Raw genomic sequence first — 19,580 nt, forward strand, 5'->3', positions numbered from 1 at the left:
ATCGGGGGGGGGGGGGATTCATTCAATCGTATTTATTGAGCGCTTACTGTGTGCAGAGCACTGTACTAAGCGCTTGGGAAGTCCAAGTCGGCAACTTATAGAGATGGTCCCTACCCGACAACGGGCTCACAGTCTAGAAGGGGGAGACAGACGACAAAACAAAACATGTCGACGGGTGTCAAGTCATCAGAACATATAGAATTAAAGCTAAATGCACATCATTAACAAAATAAATAGAATGGTAAATATGGACAAGTAAAATGAATAGAGTAATAAATCTGTACAGACATTCATTCAATCGTATTTATTGAGCGCTTACTGTGTGCAGAGCACTGGACTAAGCGCTTGGGAAGTCCAAGTCGGCAACTTATAGAGACGGTCCCTACCCGACAACGGGCTCACAGTCTAGAAGGGGGAGACAGACGACAAAACATGTTAACAAAATAAAATAAATAGAATATGTACAAATAAAATAGCGTAATAAATCCGTACAAACACATATACATATATACAGGTGCTGTGGGGAGGGGAAGGAGGTAAGGAGGGGGGATGGACAGGTGTCAAGCCGTCAGAATAAATAGAAATAAAGCTAGATGCACATCTTTAAGAAAATAAATAGAATAGGAAATATGGACAAGTAAAATAGAGTAATAGATCTGTACAGACATATATACAGGTGCTGTGGGGAGGGGAAGGAGGTAAGACGGGGGATGGACAGGTGTCAAGTCGTCAGAATACATAGAAATAAAGCTAGATGCACATCATTAACAAAATAAATAGATTAGGAAATATGGACAAGCAAAATAGAGTGATAAATCTGTACAGACATATATACAGGTGCTGTGGGGAGGGGAAGGAGGTAGGGTGGGGAGGATGGGGAGGGGGAGAGGAAAAAGGGGGCTCAGTCTGGGTGGAATGGGGCTCTTGTATACTTGGGAAAATAAGACCCTTGAGTTGGAAGTACTGAAATTTCAGATTTAAAAATGTTACTGCCGCCAAGAGTGCTTTGTACACGGTAAGAAATGAGAAAATGCAATGTATCTACCAGTAAACTGTTTGAATATTTAATTGCTTTCACCCCAAAAATAGGATGACGGTTTCACTCTAAATTACCGTTTGATTATCCCTCTGTGAAACCTTTTGTAGAAATGATGATGGATGGATTTCAGCAATAACCACTATAATTCCATTTGTATTGGACAAATTCATATAGTGCCTTAGGCATTTCAATAACTTCACAACACCCAAGTTTTTAAATAAGAGTTTATTAAAGAAAATTTTCAAGAACAAGGCAACAACATTTGATTTGTCATTTAAAAAAGTAATGTTTTTTCCATGCCACAAAAAGTACTTGGGACACTGTAGTTATATGCTCCTTCCTACTGGCATTCTTGTTGTAGCCTAGCAGTGTGCTCGTGTCTGCGTTGCTAGAATAAATAAAAACAGTCTCTTCCATGCTTCTCTCCAGAAAGTGCCACAAAGCAACATAAAATGGCATTAATAAACCACTTTTCTATTCATTCTGCAGTATTGGAGCCGGTGTCTAAAAAAAAAAAAAAAAAAGGAAGAGAAAACAGGATGTTAAACATGGCAGATTAAATTAGCACTTAGACCATTTGATTTTTCACATGAAGGACTTTTCTAAGAAATTCCAAACTTCAGCATTTAGAAACTAAAAGCTTAAATCTAATTGAACGAAGAAAAGTAACTGAACTTGAAACAAACTACCTGTGTACAAAAAAATACAACTGAGGAGGAGGGAATTCCAGGAAGAAGGAAGAGGGAGGGCATTGCTTATTTGAACACTAGCTCTTCATTCCACACCTGAGAACCACCTCTACTGGGATGGCCTCCCGTCCCCACAAGTTTTATATGCCCAAAACGGAACTCAATCAATCAATCGTATTTATTGAGCACTTACTGTGTGCAGAGCACTGTACTAAGCGCTTGGGAAGTCCAAGTTGGCAACATATAGAGACGGTCCCTACCCAACAGTGGGCTCACAGTCTAGAAACCCCTTTACTTTCCCATCACCGTAGACAGCTCCACCAGCCTTCCTATCCCACGAGCCCGTAGCCTTGGCATTATACTTGACTTGGACTTCTACTCTCTCATTCAACCCCTACATTCAATCCATCACTAAATCCTTTCCGTTCCACCATCGCTAAAGTTTTCTCCAACCAAACCGCTGCCACGTCGGTCCAATCACTCATCCCATCCCACCTCGATTATTGTATCAGCCTCCTCGCCGACCGCCCGGCTTCCTGTCTTTCCCCGGTCCAGTCCGTACTTCACTCTGCTGCCCGGATCATCTTCCTACAAAATCCCTCAGGATATGTTTCCCCACTCCTCAAGAAACTCCAGTGGTTGCCCATCCACTTCCACACCGAACAGAAATATTGGCTTTAAAGCCCTCAATCACCTCGTCCCCTCCTACAAGCCAGACCTCACACTTTGCTCCACTAACGCTGCCCTTCTCACTGTACCTCCATCTCATCTATCTGGCCAACAACCCCCAGCCCCCGTCCTGCTCTGGCCTGGATCACCCTCCCTCCTCAAATCCTCCATAGCCTCCCCATCCCATCTCCTCCAAGAGGCCTTCCCTGACTAAGCCCGTCTTTCCTCTTCTCCCACTCCATCCTGCACCGCCCGGACTTGCTCCCTTTATTCATTCCCCCTCCCGGCCCAACGGCACTAATGTACAGATCTGGAATGTATTAATGTATATTAATGTGTTCCCCTCCTTAGACCGACAGCTTGTTGTGGGCAGGGAATGTGTCTGGTGTTTTGAACTCTCCCCAGCGTTTAGTATAGTGTTCTGCACACAGTAACATCGCTGTGGCCAGAGAATGCCTCTATTATAGTATTGTACTCTCCCAAGCACTTAGCACAGGGCTTTGCATACAGTAAGCACTCAATAAATACGACTGAATGAGGAGCTCGGTAAATACAACTGAATGGATATATGCATGAACCAATTTTATGACGTTCTCCTTCTTTAGTTTATTAAAGTCCACTTTGCTTTCCTACCTTCCCAGGATTTATAATTGGGGGGGGGGGGGGGGGGCAGAATAATTTAATTAGGTGGATCAAGCTTGTCACATCATATCATCGTATATGTTGCCAACTTGTACTTCCAAAGTAGTGCTCTGCACACAGTAAGCGCTCAATAAATACAACTGAATGAATGAATCTACCCTTAGTTTTATGCCAACTCTGTAATACCTAACATTTTCACTTTCTTCTACCTTCTCACAACTTACAACCTAAGAGCCAGAATGGCACAGTTATGAGAAAATGCTGAAACACATGGGCTAATCAGGAGTCTAATTAGCTCTAGTCTAATTATTTCTAGACTATGAGCCCACTATTGGGTAGGGACCGTCTCTATATGCTGCCAACTTGTACTTCCCAAGCACTTAGTACAGTGAACACAGTAAGTGCTCAATAAATACGACTGAATGAATTAGGAGTGTTGCATCAAATATATAGTGGACATTACTTTTTCTACATTTTACCCCTACATTTCCTACAGTTTAGCCAGGCCTAATAAGATAGAGGTCTTAACTTTCTTTTTAAGTCTTTACATGTCTCCTTTTAACAACTCAGTCCACATCAACTGACTTTTCCCCCAGAAAAGGCACCACAATAAAACCTTAACATGATTCTAATTAACTCAAACCACGCGCACAAAATGGTTTGGCCAATATAGGAATGGGGCGATCAAATGTTGGAATCACTGTAGAAATTCTGCTCAGTGATCTTCGGTTTGCCCCCACCCTAGGGAACATCATCATCATCAATCGTATTTATTGAGCGCTTACTATGTGCAGAGCACTGTACTAAGCGCTTGGGAAGTACAAATTGGCAACATATAGAGACAGCCCCTAGGGATAAGAGTAACAAAACAATTATTTCAACATAACCGTGAAGAGAATGAATTGCTCGCTGCCACGGGCACGGCTGTCAGGAAAACAAATGAATCTAAGACTTGTTTGCCCAACGTGCAAGAAAAGCCACCTGTGCCTAAGAATTCTTGGGAGTAATTGTTTTCATAAGCGTTTATAGTTGGCTGTGACTGTCGAGGTCAGAGAGACCCCCTCATTTCAAGGGGACCCATATCCTTAATTTAAGGATTGCTCAATTCTTCTTGCCTCCGTGTGACAAGGCCACACAGTCAAAGCTTTGTGCTCACCTTCGTGAGGTCACCTCACTCTGCACAATTCGGGTGAGGTTACTGTGGAATATTTCTACACCTGTGCTCACCTGAACCCCAAACCGATCAAACCAAAGTTAAAAAAATAAAACCGACTGGAGGGGAAAATGCCCAAGAGTTGAGTGGAGAAAGCACATTTGTTTAAAATCAAAATGGTCAACTTTATCAGGGGGAAACGAAACTTTCTAAACACCCCCCCGCCACTGCTTTGATTACAATCCCGGTAACCAAAACACAAAACAAAACACACAAAAAAATAGATTTTGGAGGGTGACCAATGTACAGGTACATTTGGGAGCCAGGCAGCTGCTTCTGCTTGCCATCTGCTCCTTCCCCCCACCCCCTGATCTGTCTCCTTCCCTACTTTTCCCCTTCCCTTAAATTGTGAACCCCACGAGGAACAGCAACAATTCCCACCTATGTACACTCTCCCATAGCTTGTTCTGCACCCAGTAAGCCCTTACTTAATAAAAAAGATTACTATTGTTATTACAACCCACACCACCATCTCGGAGGAAGAACGATACCCCCATGAGGGAGCATCCCTCAGGAGCAGGAAGCTGGAGGGAAATAAAGGCAACAAGGCTTTCCTTCCACCCCAAGGAAGGCTTTCATTAGCTGGAATCTAAATGGCAGCAATAATAATAATAAATAATGAAGGCATTTATTAACCCTAAGCGCTGGGGAGGTTACAAGGTGATCACGTTGTCCCACGGGGGGCTCGCAGTCTGAATCCCCATTTTACAGGTGAGGGAACTGAGGCACAGAGAAGTGAAGTGACTTGCCCAAAGTCATACAGCTAAGTGGCGGAGCGGGATTTGAACCCATGACCTCTGACTCCAAAGCCCTCCAATAGTTCTAGCCACTTCCCTGCCCCACAGACATCTTCCCCATCAGCCTAGGTCAGTAAGTGTCACCCTCCCCTGCTGCCTCATTGCCCATCTCACAGGGTTTGCCACCCCCCACCCCTGAAAAACTTAAAAGTGCTAAATTGTAATTGTTTGTTGTTTAAAAAAAAGCACATCCTGAATCATTTTAAATCTGAAAAATCACACCTTATTTAGAATATATGAAATGAGAGAGTCATAGATGCCCATATACTCATGATGACAAGCCTATTCCACCAATATGCAACTAGACCAGAGGGGTAAATCTTTGAAACGTTTTAAGAAATGGAAACCTGAGTTGAGGAAAATTCAGGTAAGCGGATTTGGGTTTTTTTTCGGTTTGTTTTCTAAATGGCATTCGTTAAGCACTTAGAACAGTGCTTTGCACATAGTAAGTGCTTAATAAATGCCATTATTATTATTATTATTATTATTATTATTAGCCAGGCTGGGACAGACAGAAGCTAATCAGGTTGGACCCAGCCCAGGTCCCACATGGGGCTCATAGCTTTAATCCCCACTTTACAGATGAGGAAACTGAGGCACAGAGAAGAGACTTGCCCAAGGTCACACAGAGGATGAGTGGTAGAGCCAGGATTAGAATCCAAGCCTGGGCTTTTCATTCATTCAATAGCATTAATTGAGCGCTTACTGTGTGCAGAGCACTGTACTAAGCGCTTGGGAAGTACAGGTCGGCAACATATAGAGACGGTCCCTACCCAAGAGCAGGCTCACATAATAAATGCCATCATTATTATTATTATTAAGCACTTACTATTCATTCAGTCGTATTTATTGAGCGCTTACTGTGTGCAGAGCACTGTACTAAGCGTTTGGGAAGTACAGGTCGGCAACATATAGAGACAGTCCCTACCCAAGAACAGGCTCACATAATAAATGCCATCATTATTATTATTATTAAGTACTTACTATTCATTCAATCATATTTACTGAGCGCTTACTGTGTGCAGAGCACTCTACTAAGCGCTTGGGAAGTACAAGTCGGCAACATATAGAGACGGTCCCTACCCAAGAGCAGGATCACATAATAAATGCCATCATTATTGTTATTATTAAGCACTTACTATTCATTCAATCGTATTTACTGAGCGCTTACTGTGTGCAGAGCACTGTACTAAGCGCTTGGGAAGTCCAAGTCGGCAACGTATAGAGACGGTCCCTACCCAAGAATGGGCTCACAGTCTAGAAGGGGCTTTTCCCACTAGGCCATGCTACTTCTCATTTCATATTCTAGACTGTGAGCCCACCGTAGGGTAGGGACCATGTCTATAATATGTTGCCAACTTGTACTTCCCAAGCGCTTAGTACAGTGCTCTGCACACAGTAAGCGCTCAATAAACACGACTGCATGAATGAATGAATATTCAGAACTTGGTCCGTTTGGCCACACAGCCTTTAAAGAGAAGCTAAAGAGAAGCAGCTTGGCTCAGTGGAAAGAGCCCGGGCTCTGGAGTCAGAGGTCACGGGTTCAAATCCCGGCTCCACCAATTGTCAGCTGCGTGGCTTTGGGCAAGTCACTTCACTTCTCTGGGCCTCAGTTGCCTCATCTGTAAAATGGGGATGAAGACTGTGAGCCCCCCGTGGGACAACCCGATCACCTTGTAACCTCTCCAGCGCTTAGAACAGTGCTTTGCACACAGTAAGTGCTTAATAAATGCCATTATTATTATTATTAAAGATCATAAGAAGTATATTGGGGAGTGCGGGGGGGAGAAGAGAAAAAGAGAGGGAGGTGGAAGGAGAGGGAGCATGCGTAAGCAGCTTCATTTGCAATTAGTTCTGCTCCTCTTTCTCCGCTGCTCACACCCACACCTTTCGGGCAACACCTTCTGGCATAATTTATGTGATGAGGAACTAAGGGATTTCTAACGACAGAAAGACTAATTCACACCTCAAGAAACTTGCTTCACAGATGGTTATAACATTTGAAGAGTTGGGTGCACTTACTTTTTCCATCACAGGCTACAATTTTGACTTTATCCACTTTAACAAGCTCTGTCACCTCTCTGAATTCAACATCGTTCAATACAAAAGTCCACACGTTATCACAGAATCTGTACGTATTTAGGGAGCCCTTCAAATAAAAGAAAACGCAATCATGCGGCATGAGAAATGATTCTTTAGTCCATTTTCCTTCATTTTCAGAGTGGCAACTCGCAATCATCTACAAATACATTTTGATGTTTTCGCAGAGCATTAATGGAATCTTACGATAACTGTTTTCAATTTCAGCACATAACAGCCACTTCTAAAACTCCCCCAAGCATATCTGGAAATAAATACGGTTTTCTCCGTTTTGAATGCTAAAACTGGGCCACCACACTCGTTAAAGGTTACCTGAAGGAAATGACTCAAAATGAACTTTTCTTGATTGACTTGTTGGCTGATGTACAAAAACAATCATCCATAAACCCAAGGAAAATGTGGACAATTCACCAACTTCTATGGGGATCCTAGCACACTAACACGCATTTTGAATGCCCTCATGTGTCCGAAAAGCTCATGTGAGAACGCTTACTCTCAGTGAATGTCTTTTCAGACCCTCTTCGCAAAAAGAACGTAGTCACTGAATCTTTGAATACGCACAAGAAGCATCATTAGGAAATGAATGGAGTTACCTTACGAAGTTAGAAGCGCTTCTCGTTTGCTAACGAGGGTGGGGACTATGCAAGAATGGATCCAGAATTTGCGGGGGACTGCAAATTTGCAGTTTCTAACCAGCACCCTCCCTAAAAACTTGCAAAATGCTGATACCTAAACCACAGTGCAGTCTGCATCCTTAACTACTGAACTTTGGGCACTAATATTTTTCTTTTAATCTCCCCCCATATTCCTTCTACCACATATTTCCATTAGGTTTTCAGTTTGCCTGTACTGATATGGTTCGCTCTGAGATGACGGTTACACTGTAACATCAACAGACTAACAGCGCTGGCTGGTAGATGGGGGGCCTGGGTTCCAATCCTGCTCCGCCACTTCTCTGCTCTGTGACCTGGGGCAAGTCGCTTCGCTTCTCTGGACCTCAGTTACCTCGTTTGTAAAATGGGGATTAAATCCTCTTCTCTCCAACTTAGCCTGTGAGCCCTATTATCTTGAATCTACCCCAGTGCTTACCTTGTATCCCCCCCAGCGCTTAGAACAGTGCTTTGCACATAGTAAGCGCTTAACAGATACCATCATTATTATTATTATTATTATTACTTCACTTTTCTTTGTCTCAGTTCCCTCACCTGTAAAATGGGGATGAAGATTGTGAGCCCCCCATGGGACAACCTGATCACCCTGTATTCCCCCAGCGATTAGAACAGTGCTTTGCACTAGTAAGCGCCTAATAAATGCCATTATTATTATTATTATTATCATTATTATCATTATTATTATTACTTCACTTCTCTGTGTCTCAGTTCCCTCACCTATAAAATGGGGATGAAGACTGTGAGCCCCCCGTGGGACAACCTGATCACCTTGTATCCCCCCAGCGCTTAGAACAGTGCTTTGCACATAGTAAGCACCTAATAAATGCCATTATTATTATTAGCAGTAGTAGTAGTAGGTTGCCAAGCACGTAGCAAGGGCTTTACAAATAATATAAATGGAAAAAAAAAATCGACACTGGGTACTAGACCAAAGATGGCAAACCTGAATTTGTCAAGTTCTCTGGTTGGCTTCTAAGAGGCGTCTCTCCCACTCCTCCCTCCTTTTGCAAACTCAAATCCAGGGAGATAAAGGAGAAGATGGTAGTCAGACACGGTTCTTGTTCCACAGAGGGGTCACAATCTAAGCAGGAGGGAGAACAGGTAATTCACCCCCATTTTACAGATGAGGGAAGTGAGGCCCAGAGAAGTTCAGAGCCTTACTCGAGGTCCCCCAGCAGGCACGTGGCGGAGTCAGAATTCGAACCCAGGGCCTCTGACTCCGGGTTCATTCTCTTTATGAACTATAAGAGCTGTGCTGCTCTTCCCAAGCGCTTAGTACAGTCCTTTGCACGCAGTAAGCACTCACCGCTGTTAGACGTGAAACAGAGTAAGTTTCACCTGTATTTGGGGGGAATCACTGCTTGTTCCAATCGGAAGGTGAACTTCCTAGGAATACCGTGGTGGCCCTTAAACGAAAAGGATGCCACGCCATAAGGATAATAATTACGGCATTGGCTAAGCACCTACTGTGAGTGAAGCACTGTTATTAAGCACTGGGGTGGACACAAGATAATCAGGTAAGACTCACTCCCTGTCCGACACAGAGCCCGCCACCTAAGTAGGATTTTACAGCAGAGGAAACTAAGGCACAGAGAAGTCGAGTGACTTGATCAAGGTCACACATCACGCACGTGGCAGAGCCGGGCTGACAAACCCAGATCCCGGGACTCCCCTGGGCCACGCTCCTTCCACGTGACACAGACTCTACCTTGAGAGGCAGAAACGGCGGTCTAAGACGGGACGAAGTAACCTTACCCTGAAGTTGACTCTATTCCTGACTCGCTGGGCCAGTGCTGAATTGATGGCCTTGTCAAACTGAAGGAGAACTTGAAGAGCAAGCTGAGGCGTGATCTGCTGAGACTAAGAGTGAAAGGGACGTTTCATTTTACAAGGCAAAAGACAATAAAGGAACAAGTGGAAGAATCGGACGAAGGCAGAGAAATATCCAGGACGTCCATACGTTTGTTTGTTGCTCGTTGACGACCGCTTGAAATAAATGACTGTACCCTGAGGGTTGTGTAATGCCCACTTCTGACAGACTGAATGGGTCGGGGCACGGGACGGCGGGGGAGAAGGAGATGGCACGACAGTGTTACCAGAGAGTTATCTGTCACCCTTAATAACTGTTCGGGACACACTTTGTTCTCTGTCTCCCCCTTTTAGACTGTGAGCCCACTGTTGGGTAGGGACTGTCTCTATATGCTGCCAATTTGTACTTCCCAAGCGCTTAGTACAGTGCTCTGCACACAGTAAGCGCTCAATAAATACGATTGATGATGCTTAGAACAGCTGTACTGGGCAAAGTAGGGAGCTAAATGTGACCCAAATGCTAGAGTTTGGTCATCGTTGACCTCCGTGAAACTACACAAAATGCAAGTAACCTTGGTGGCTTGTTATTTTCAAACAGTAACTATCTTTAATTTTTCTACTGACATGATCTAAAAGTCAACTATAGAAACTTAAATGTAACAGTCTTCTTTCTCTTAGCTCAAAAGTCAATTGGACAGATTTCCCACTTTGGGTAACTTTAATAATAATAACAACTTTGGTATTTGTTAAGCGCTTACTATGTGCAAAGCACTGTTCTAAGCGCTGGACTGCCACAGCTGCCTTGGGTTGGTTCCTACCACCCACTAGACGGTAAACTCTTTGAGGACAGGGATCCTGTCTACAAATTCTATTGCATTCTCCCGGATGCTTAATACAGCGCCCACCAGAGAGCACTCAATAAATGCTACTGATTAATTTTCACCATTCCACCATTTCTCCACCAGTGGAAAGTGCATTTAAAACTCTGGCCCTAAATGAAACCGCCAACATGCTATTACATATAGGTAGCGATAAACTGAAAAGAAGTTCCTAGATTTGTTCTCCAATCTTGGCACCAGTATCCTTAAAATCAATCAATCAATCAATTGTATTTATTGAGCGCTTACCGTGTGCAGAGCACTGTACTGAGCGCTTGGGAAGTACAAATCGGCAACATATAGAGACGGTCCTTAACCAATGACGGGTTCACAGTCTAGAAGTCTAAAATGTGATGTCAGTGTTCAGGTGTCAGTACTATTTCTCTCCTACTACGCAAGCTTCCCCATATTGGGAAAGAAGGAATCTGATCTAAGAACTGCTTAAACCCAAGAACCACACTATGATACGAAAGTTGAAAAATATATGTAAGGATAGAACTACTATTCTAGCAGAATTTCTTTAAGGGGAAAAAAAGAGCTTTGGGAACTGCACGTTTTATCCCAGTTCAGCTGATCACTTTAATAGATTCTCATACCTTTCTCCGAAGTGGGACACTTGATTTCTTTTTTGGAGCAATAATAATAATAAACATCCCTCATATTTACGTAGTTCCTTTCTTCCTAAGAATGTAAATCTCTTTTCTGTGTTACTAAACTTTATCCTCATAGAATCTCTTTGGTGTAAGGAGGGATAGGAATGATTAACTTCATTGAGATGAGAAACCAAGGCAGAGAAGTAAAGCAAGGTCTGTCAATAGCAGCGTCACTAACCAAATTTCCCTTTTATAATTCTCACCCTGGGCTTTCTCACTAGGATAAACTACAAGAAATTCACAGATATGAACCCGGTGTGGGCAGGGATTGTCTCTCTTTATTGCTGAACTGTACTTTCCAAATGCTTAAATACAGTGCTCTGCACTCGGTAAGCGCTCAGTAAACACAACTGAATGTATGAATTACACATGACGTAACTTGAATATGCCTAACCCTTTGATTTTTTTTCCCAAAGAAATTTTACCTCAGTTGTCTCAATTTGTCCTCACAACATCCTTATCCACTTAACCAGCAGAATTTACTGAGCACTTACTATATGCTGAGCACTGTATAGGTCTTGGGAGAATGGGTAGACATGATCCCTGTCCACCCAGAAAAGTTATTTGTTTGAAGTCACAAAACGGGTCAGCTTGTTCTAGGCAGGGAATGTGTCAGTTTATTGTTGTGTTGTATTCTCCCAAGCATACAGTACAGTGCTTTGCACACAGTAAGTGTTCAATAAAGACAACTGAATGAGTGAAGTTAACCCCCAGGTCTCCTGGATCCTAGGCCTCTGTTCTTTCCCACCAGACCAAACTTTCTTCCAGTTGAACCAGTTATAAAAAAAATACCTAGAAAATTAAGCGTTCTTTTAATTCCTCATATCCTACCTGTATGAGCTCATCGAGGCTCTCCTGAAGGCTGTTTCCCAAAGTAGTGTTTCTGTAGAGCTGATAAGCCATGGCTTGAGATGAAGAACTGAGATGTTTGTTTTCTTTTCATCCAGATATCAGGCATTCATTGAGGCCCTAAAGAACATAATGTCGTCATTAACCAATACGACATTTAGAACAAGTGTGTCATTTATCACATCAGAACCTGTAAGGACCGTGAACAGGACATTCGGAACAAGTAAGTGTGTCATTTATCACATCAAAACCCATAAGGACTATGTCTACCATCTTCATGTGCTGTACCTTCCCAAGCATTCAGTACAATGCTCTGCAGACAGTAAGCGCTCAGTAAGTGCCACCGATTGATAATTCTATTTAATAACTGTGACGCTTGTTAGGCGCTTACTATGTGCCAAACACCATGCTGAGCGCGGGGCAGATACAGGATATTCAGGTCCCACGTGGGGCTCACAGATTAAGTGGGAAGAGAACAGGTACTGAATCCCCATTTTGCAGATGAGGGAACTGAGGCACAGAGAAGTGAAGTGACTTGCCCAAGATCACACAGCAGGTAAGGGGTGGAGCCGGGATTAGAACCCAGGGCCTCCAACTCCCAAGCCCGTGCTCTTTCATTAGGGCACGCCGCTTCCCACTGTACGTTAATTCTACTTTGTTAGAGATGGACTCTTTCTGAACAGAAACTGGGCTTTTCTTGTTACTGTAAATTAATTTCGGAGGTAGTTTAAAGACATCCAATTCTGAGCAGAGGATGCAGTGCTCCCCTTATTCACCCCACCCTCAGCCCAACGGTACTGATTCATTTTAAAAATCCGCCTCCCCTCCCAAGCTGTGAGCTCCTTGTGGGCAGGGAACTGGTCTACTAATTCTATTATACTCGTTCATTCATTCAATCGTATTTATTGAGCGCTTACTGTGTGCAGAGCACTGGACTAAGCGCTTGGGAAGTACAAGTCAGCAACACATAGAGACGGTCCCTACCCAACAGCGGGCTCACAGTCTAGAAGGGGGAGACAGACGACAAAACAGAACATGTCGACAGGTGTCAAGTCGTCAGAATAAATAGAATTACAGATAAATTGCACATCATTAACAAACAGAATAGTAAATATGTACAAGTAGAGTGATAAATCTGCACAAACATATATACAGGTGCCGTGGGGAGGGGAAGGAGGTAGGGTGGGGGGGATGGGGAGGAGGAGAGGAAAAAGGGGGCTCAGTCTGGGAAGACCTCTTGGAGGAGGTGAGCTCGCAGTAGGGCTTTGAAGGGAGGAAGAGAGCTAGCTTGGCGGATGTGCGGAGGGAGGGCATTTCAGGACAGGTTGGGGGTCGATGGCGGGACAGGCGAGAACGAGGCCTCATGAGGAGGTGAGCGGCAGAGGAGTGGAGGGTGCGGGCTGGGCTGGAGAAGGAGAGAAGGGAGGTTAGGTAGGAGGGGGCGAAGGGATGGACAGCCTGGAAGCCGCGAGTGAGGAGTTTAGCCGAGAGTGAGGAGCTTAATACAGTGCTCTACACAAAACAAGCACTCCATAAACACGATCGATTGACTGCTTCGGACTTACACGGCTCTGCTAAAATCACATTTCAAGTGGCCTGGCAACGGCATAATTACAGTCGGCTCAGACACGCCTCAGTCTCAGAACGGATTTAAGAGAACCAAGGGCACTTCAGCTCCCCTGCAATAGGGTAGACCAGCCTGACACAACCCAGGATCGAATACAGGGCTTAGCTTCACGGCTTGTGTGTTGACACCCCCGGGGCTCCACACGGCTGTGGACTTTGGTTGAGCCACCTGAAACTCAGATCAAATCTACCTGAATGCCCACCCCCTTAAATCCAGCTCAACAGAGCAGGTAAGTACATAGTGTGGAGCCACTGAGCCCCTTGAACCCTCAGTTTGGGCTTGAGAAACCTCAAGCAGCTCACTGTGTGTATCTCTGGCCTATTCCACTGTGGCTTCAGGAGACCCCGATGACCTCCGCCAAATAAATGGCTGTCACGCTCAGCCGGCAACCCGCTACGGGACGTACGGACGCGCCGTCTGTTCCTCTCCATCGCAGCCGAACTCAAATGAGGTTTGGCTCGGCTTGTTACGGACCTTACCCATGATTTCCAACATTAAAAATTGGGCTCCCTTCCGACTGCCTTGATTTGATATGTATATATGTTTGTACATATTTATTACTCTATTTATTTTACTTGTACATATCTATTCTATTTATTTTATTTTATTAGTATGTTTGGTTTTGTTCTCTGTCTCCCCCTTTTAGACTGTGAGCCCACTGTTGGGTAGGGACTGTCTTTATATGTTGCCGACTTGTACATCCCAAGCGCTTAGTACAGTGCTCTGCACACAGTAAGCGCTCAGTAAATACGATTGATGATGACGATGATGATTTGCAAATCCTTTCCTCCAGAATTGTCCCTCGATATTCACAATCATCAATCCACTTCTTAACTGTAAGCAACTGTGGGAAAATGAGAGTTTTCTATAGTTTTCTACGTGTTTTCTATACGTTGCCAACTTGTACTTCCCAAGCTCTTAGTACAGTGCTCTGCACACAGTAAGCGCTCAATAAATACAACTGAATGAATGAGAGTTGTGAGGAGGGAAAAAGACACCCTATGATTTCCTTCTCCCACCTCCCTTCCTTTCCACCCCTGCTCCCAAACTCTCTGGGTGGTGTCTCTCCCATCCAAGTCTGCTTGGAGAAGGTAGCCAGGTGCCGGCTGATAGACATGCCGAGGGGAGGGATTCTTTCTGTTTCCTCTACCCAGGGTTAGCCAACATCTCTATTTATTTGTTTATTTATTTATTTTACCTATACATATCTATTCTATTTATTTTATTTTGTTAGCATGTTTGGTTTTGTTCTCCGTCTCCCCCTTTTAGACTGTGAGCCCGCTGTTGGGTAGGGACTGTCTCTATATGTTGCCAACTTGCTTAGTACAGTGCTCTGCACGCAGTAAGCGCTCAATAAATACGATTGATTGATCTTAGCAGATGAGCTGAAAAACCAAAAATCACTGGCAGATCCACTCCTGGAGTCTTGACCACATTCCATTTTCTGATTCAACTGGCCAGGCACGTGAGATCCATGTCCGCTCCTTACTTCATAAAATCTGCTGTGTAATCTCATTCTCTTTAGATTAGCTTTGAACAAAAATATCTGGCCTTCACTTCACATGCCGATTCAGTTCCTAAAGCAAATGAACAGGTACGTTGTACGACATGATAAAAGCGAGCCTAAAAGAACGATATTCCCAAAGGAGGCTGGCAAACCGTTCCTTTGGCCACTTTCAGAGATGAGGAAAATACCATGTCGTCTTAGCCACGGTTAACGGATTGCAGGGTCTTTGACTTTTTCTAACATCCACATTTCTGCTGTGTAATCTCATTCTCTTTAGATATTAGCTTTGAACAAAGATATGTGGCCTTCACTTCACATGCCGATTCAGGTCCTAAATGAAATGAACAGGTGCATTGTACGACATGATAAAAGCGAGCCTAAAACAACGATATTCCCAAAGGAGGCTGGCAAACCGTTCCTTTGGCCACTTTCAGAGATGAGGAAAATACCATGTCGTCTTAGCCACGGTTAACGGATTGCAGGGTCTTTGACTTTTTCTAACATCCACATTTCTGCTGTGTAATCTCATTCTCTTTAGGTTAGCTTTGAACAAAAACATCTGGCCTTCACTTCACATGCCGATTCAGGTCCTAAATCAAATGAACAGGTACATTGTACGACAGGATAAAAGCGAGCCTAAAAGAACGATATTCCCAAAGGAGGCTGGCAAACCGTTCCTTTGGCCACTTTCAAAGATGAGGAAAATGCCATGTCGTCTCAGCCACGGTTTTAATGGATTGCAGGATCTTTGACTTTTTCTAACACCCACATTTCTGCTGTGTAATCTCACTCTCTTTAGATTAGCTTTGAACAAAAATATCTGGCCTTCACTTCACATGCCGATTCAGTTCCTAAATCAAATGAACAGGTACACTGTACGACATGATACAAATCAATCAATCAATCAATCGTATTTATTGAGCACTTACTATGTGCAGAGCACTGTACTAAGCGCTTGGGAAGTACAAATTGGCATCACATCACACAAATGAGCCTAAAAGAACGATATTCCCAAAGGAGGCTGGCAAATCTTTCCTTTGGCCACTTTCAAAGATGAGGAAAATACCATGTCGTCTTAGCCACGGTTAATGGATTGCAGGGTCTTTGGCTTTTTCTAACACCCACATTTCTCAATTACCCGCAATACGGGCTCTCAATTGGGCAAGACATGCTTCCTTACTTTCATTCATTCATTCAATAGTATTGATTGAGCGCTTACTGTGTGCAGAGCACTGTGCTAAGCGCTTGGGAAGGACAAGTTGGCAACATATAGAGACGGTCCCTACCCAACAGTGGGCTCACAGTCGAAGCCCACTATGGTTGTACATATTTATTACTCTATTTATTTATTTATTCATTTATTTATTTTACTTGTACATTTCTATCCTACTTATTTTATTTTGTTGGTACGTTTGGTTCTGTTCTCTGTCTCCCCCTTTTAGACTGTGAGCCCACTGTTGGGTAGGGACTGTCTCTATGTGATGCCAATTTGTACTTCCCAAGCGCTTAGTACAGTGCTCTGCACACAGTAAGCGCTCAATAAATACGACTGATTGATTGATTGATTGAAAAGGGGGAGACAGAGAACAAAACCAAACATACTAACAAAATAAAACAAATAGAATAGATAGGTACAAGTAAAATAAATAAATAAATAGAGTGATAAATACGTACAAACATCTATACATCTATACAGGTGCTGTGGGGAAGGGGAAGGAGGGAAGATGCGGGGGATGGAGAGGGGGACGAGGGGGAGAGGAAGGAAGGGAACAAATGCCACCATCATCATCATCATCATCATCATCATTATTATTATTATAATAATTATAAGTAAATGATCCTCCCTCACAGCGCACGCGCCCACCGAGCCGCCTCGCGGCCTTTACCTGCCGGACCCGGAGTCCCCGGATGTGGCCGCTCGCCGGATGTGACGCTGTGACGTCATCACGTCACACGTCACACACCCCTCCGGCGGCCGGGCGCGAGGCCGCCGCCCCTCCAGTCTCGCGAGACTGGGAGGGGGGGGGGCGCTGAGGAGGGCGCGTTCGCCCACCCGCCTCCCGGCAGCCTCCGCGGCCCCCGCCATTGACCCGCCTCAGGGGCTGCGGCCTACTCTCCCCTCATCAATCAATCAGTCAATCAGTCAAATTTATTGAGCGCTTACTGTGTGCAGAGCACTGTACTAAGCGCTTGGGAAGTACAAGTTGGCAACACATAGAGCCTTTCCCTACCCAACAGCGGCCTCACAGTCTAGAAGGGGGAGACAGACAACAAAACCAAACATATTAACTAAATAAAATAAATAGAATAGATAGGTACAAGTAAAATAAATAAATACATAGAGTAAAAAATATGTGCAAATATGACCCGCCTCCCGGCAGCCTCCGCAGCCCCCGCCATTGACCCGCCTCAGGGGCTGCGGCCTACTCTCCCCTCATCAATCAATCAATCAATCAGTCAAATTTATTGAGCGCTTACTGTGTGCAGAGCACTGTACTAAGCGCTTGGGAAGTACAAGTTGGCAACACATAGAGACAGTCCCTACCCAACAGCGGGCTCACAGTCTAGAAGGGGGAGACAGACAACAAAACCAAACATATTAACTAAATAAAATAAATAGAATAGATAGGTACAAGTAAAATAAATAAATACATAGAGTAAAAAATATGTGCAAATATGACCCGCCTCCCGGCAGCCTCCGCGGCCCCCGCCATTGACCCACCTCAGGGGCTGCGGCCTACTCTCCCCTCACCACAGCGCCAACCCCCCCCCCCCCCATTAACAATAACAACAATAATAATCATAATAATGGCATTTATTATTGTTATTGTATATATGTTTGTACATAGTTTTTACTCTATTTAACCTGTACATATCTATTCTATTTATTTTATTTTGTTAGTATGTTTGGTTTGGTTCTCTGTCTCCCCCTTCTAGACTGTGAGCCCACTGTTGGGTAGGGACTGTCTCTAGATGTTGCCAATTTGTACTTCCCAAGCGCTTAGTACAGTGCTCTGCACATAGTAAGCGCTCAATAAATACGATTGATGATGATGATTTATTAAAAGCCTACTATGTGCCAATTGCTTACTCCGGTGCTCTGCACCCAGTAAGCGCTCAATAAATACGATTGAATGAATGAATGCCAACCGCTGTTCCAAGCGCTGGGGAGGGAACGAGTCTTCATCCCCATTTTAATGATAATAATGATGGCATTGGTCATCCATTCGTTCATTTTCATTCAATCGTATTTATTGAGCGCTTACTGTGTGCAGAGCACTGGACTAAGCACTTCGGAAGTACAAGTTGGCAACATACAGAGACGGTCCCTACCCAACAGCGGGCTCACAGTCTAGAAGGGGGAGACAGGGAACAAAACATATTAACAAAATAAAATAAATAGAATAAATATGTACAAATAAAATAAATAGAGTAAAAACTATGTACAAACATATATACAATAACAATAATGATAATAATAATAGCATTTATCAAAAGCCTACTATGTGCCAATTGCTTAGCCCAGTGCTCTGCACACAGTAAGCACTCAATAAATACGATTGAATGAATGAATAAATGAATGCCAAACACTGTTCTAAGCGCTGGGGAGGTTGCAAGGTGATCAGGTGGTCCCACGGGGAGCTCACAGGCTTCATCCCCATTTTAATAATAATAATGATGGCATTTATTAAAAGCCTACCATGTGCTAATTGCTTAGTCCAGTGCTCTGCACCCAGTAAGCGCTCAGTAAATACGATTGAATGAATGAATAAATGAATGCCAACCACTGCTCTAAGCGCTGGGGGGGGAACAAGTCTTCATCCCCATTTTAATAATAATAATGATGGCATTTATTATTCATTCGTTCATTTTCATCCAATCGTATTTATTGAGCGCTTACTGTGTGCAGAGCACTGTACTAAGCGCTTGGGAAGTACAAGTTGGCAACATATAGAGACGGTCCCTACCCAACAGTGGGCTCACATTAAGCGCTTACTATGTGCCAAGCACTGTTCTAAGCACTAGGGAGGTTACAAGGTGATCAGGTTGTCCCACGGGGGGCTCACAGGCTTCATCCCCATTTTAATAATAATAATGTTGGCATTTATTAAGCGCTTACTATGTGCCAAACACTGTTCTAAGCACTAGGGAGGTTAGAAGGTGATCAGGTTATCCCACGGGGGGCTCACAGGCTTCATCCCCATTTTACTAATAATGATGATGGCATTTATTAAGCGCTTACTATGTGCCAAACACTGTTGTAAGCGCTGGGGAGGTACAAGGTGATCAGGTTGTCCCACGGGGGGCTCACAGGCTTCATCCCCATTTTAATAGTAATAATGATGGCATTTATTATTCATTCAATCGTCTTTATTGAGTGCTTACTGTGTGCAGAGCACTGGACTAAGCGCTTGGGAAGGACAAGTTGGCAACATA

The 19,580-nt window shown here is 43.9% G+C and overlaps 1 protein-coding gene across 1 annotated transcript; it reads right to left on the bottom strand.

Moving 5' to 3' along the window:
* Positions 1-1,245: 1,245 nt before the first annotated feature.
* On the bottom strand, positions 1,246-17,114 carry GTF2A2 (general transcription factor IIA subunit 2). Its single transcript, XM_038747532.1, has 5 exons — positions 17,030-17,114; positions 11,992-12,129; positions 9,576-9,680; positions 7,072-7,198; positions 1,246-1,543 (listed from the first exon to the last, which is right to left on the bottom strand). The coding sequence occupies exons 2-5, from the start codon at positions 12,061-12,063 to the stop codon at positions 1,518-1,520; spliced, it is 330 nt and encodes a 109-aa protein (XP_038603460.1). The 5' UTR covers positions 12,064-12,129; positions 17,030-17,114; the 3' UTR covers positions 1,246-1,517.
* Between the last annotated feature and the right edge of the window lie 2,466 nt (positions 17,115-19,580).

Source organism: Tachyglossus aculeatus, chromosome 5 (genome assembly GCF_015852505.1).
Source record: "Tachyglossus aculeatus isolate mTacAcu1 chromosome 5, mTacAcu1.pri, whole genome shotgun sequence".
NCBI lineage: Eukaryota > Metazoa > Chordata > Mammalia > Monotremata > Tachyglossidae > Tachyglossus > Tachyglossus aculeatus.

Bases quoted from the DNA above. Each gene is read 5' to 3' on its own strand.
- GTF2A2 (XM_038747532.1), bottom strand. From the start codon at position 12,063: ATGGCTTATCAGCTCTACAGAAACACTACTTTGGGAAACAGCCTTCAG. The intron at 9,681-11,991 runs GTAGGATATGAG...TTTCACTCTTAG, and splicing joins GCCTCGATGAGCTCATACAG to TCTCAGCAGATCACGCCTCA. The intron at 1,544-7,071 runs GTAAGTGCACCC...TTTTTTTTTTAG, and splicing joins TGTAGCCTGTGATGGAAAAA to ACACCGGCTCCAATACTGCA.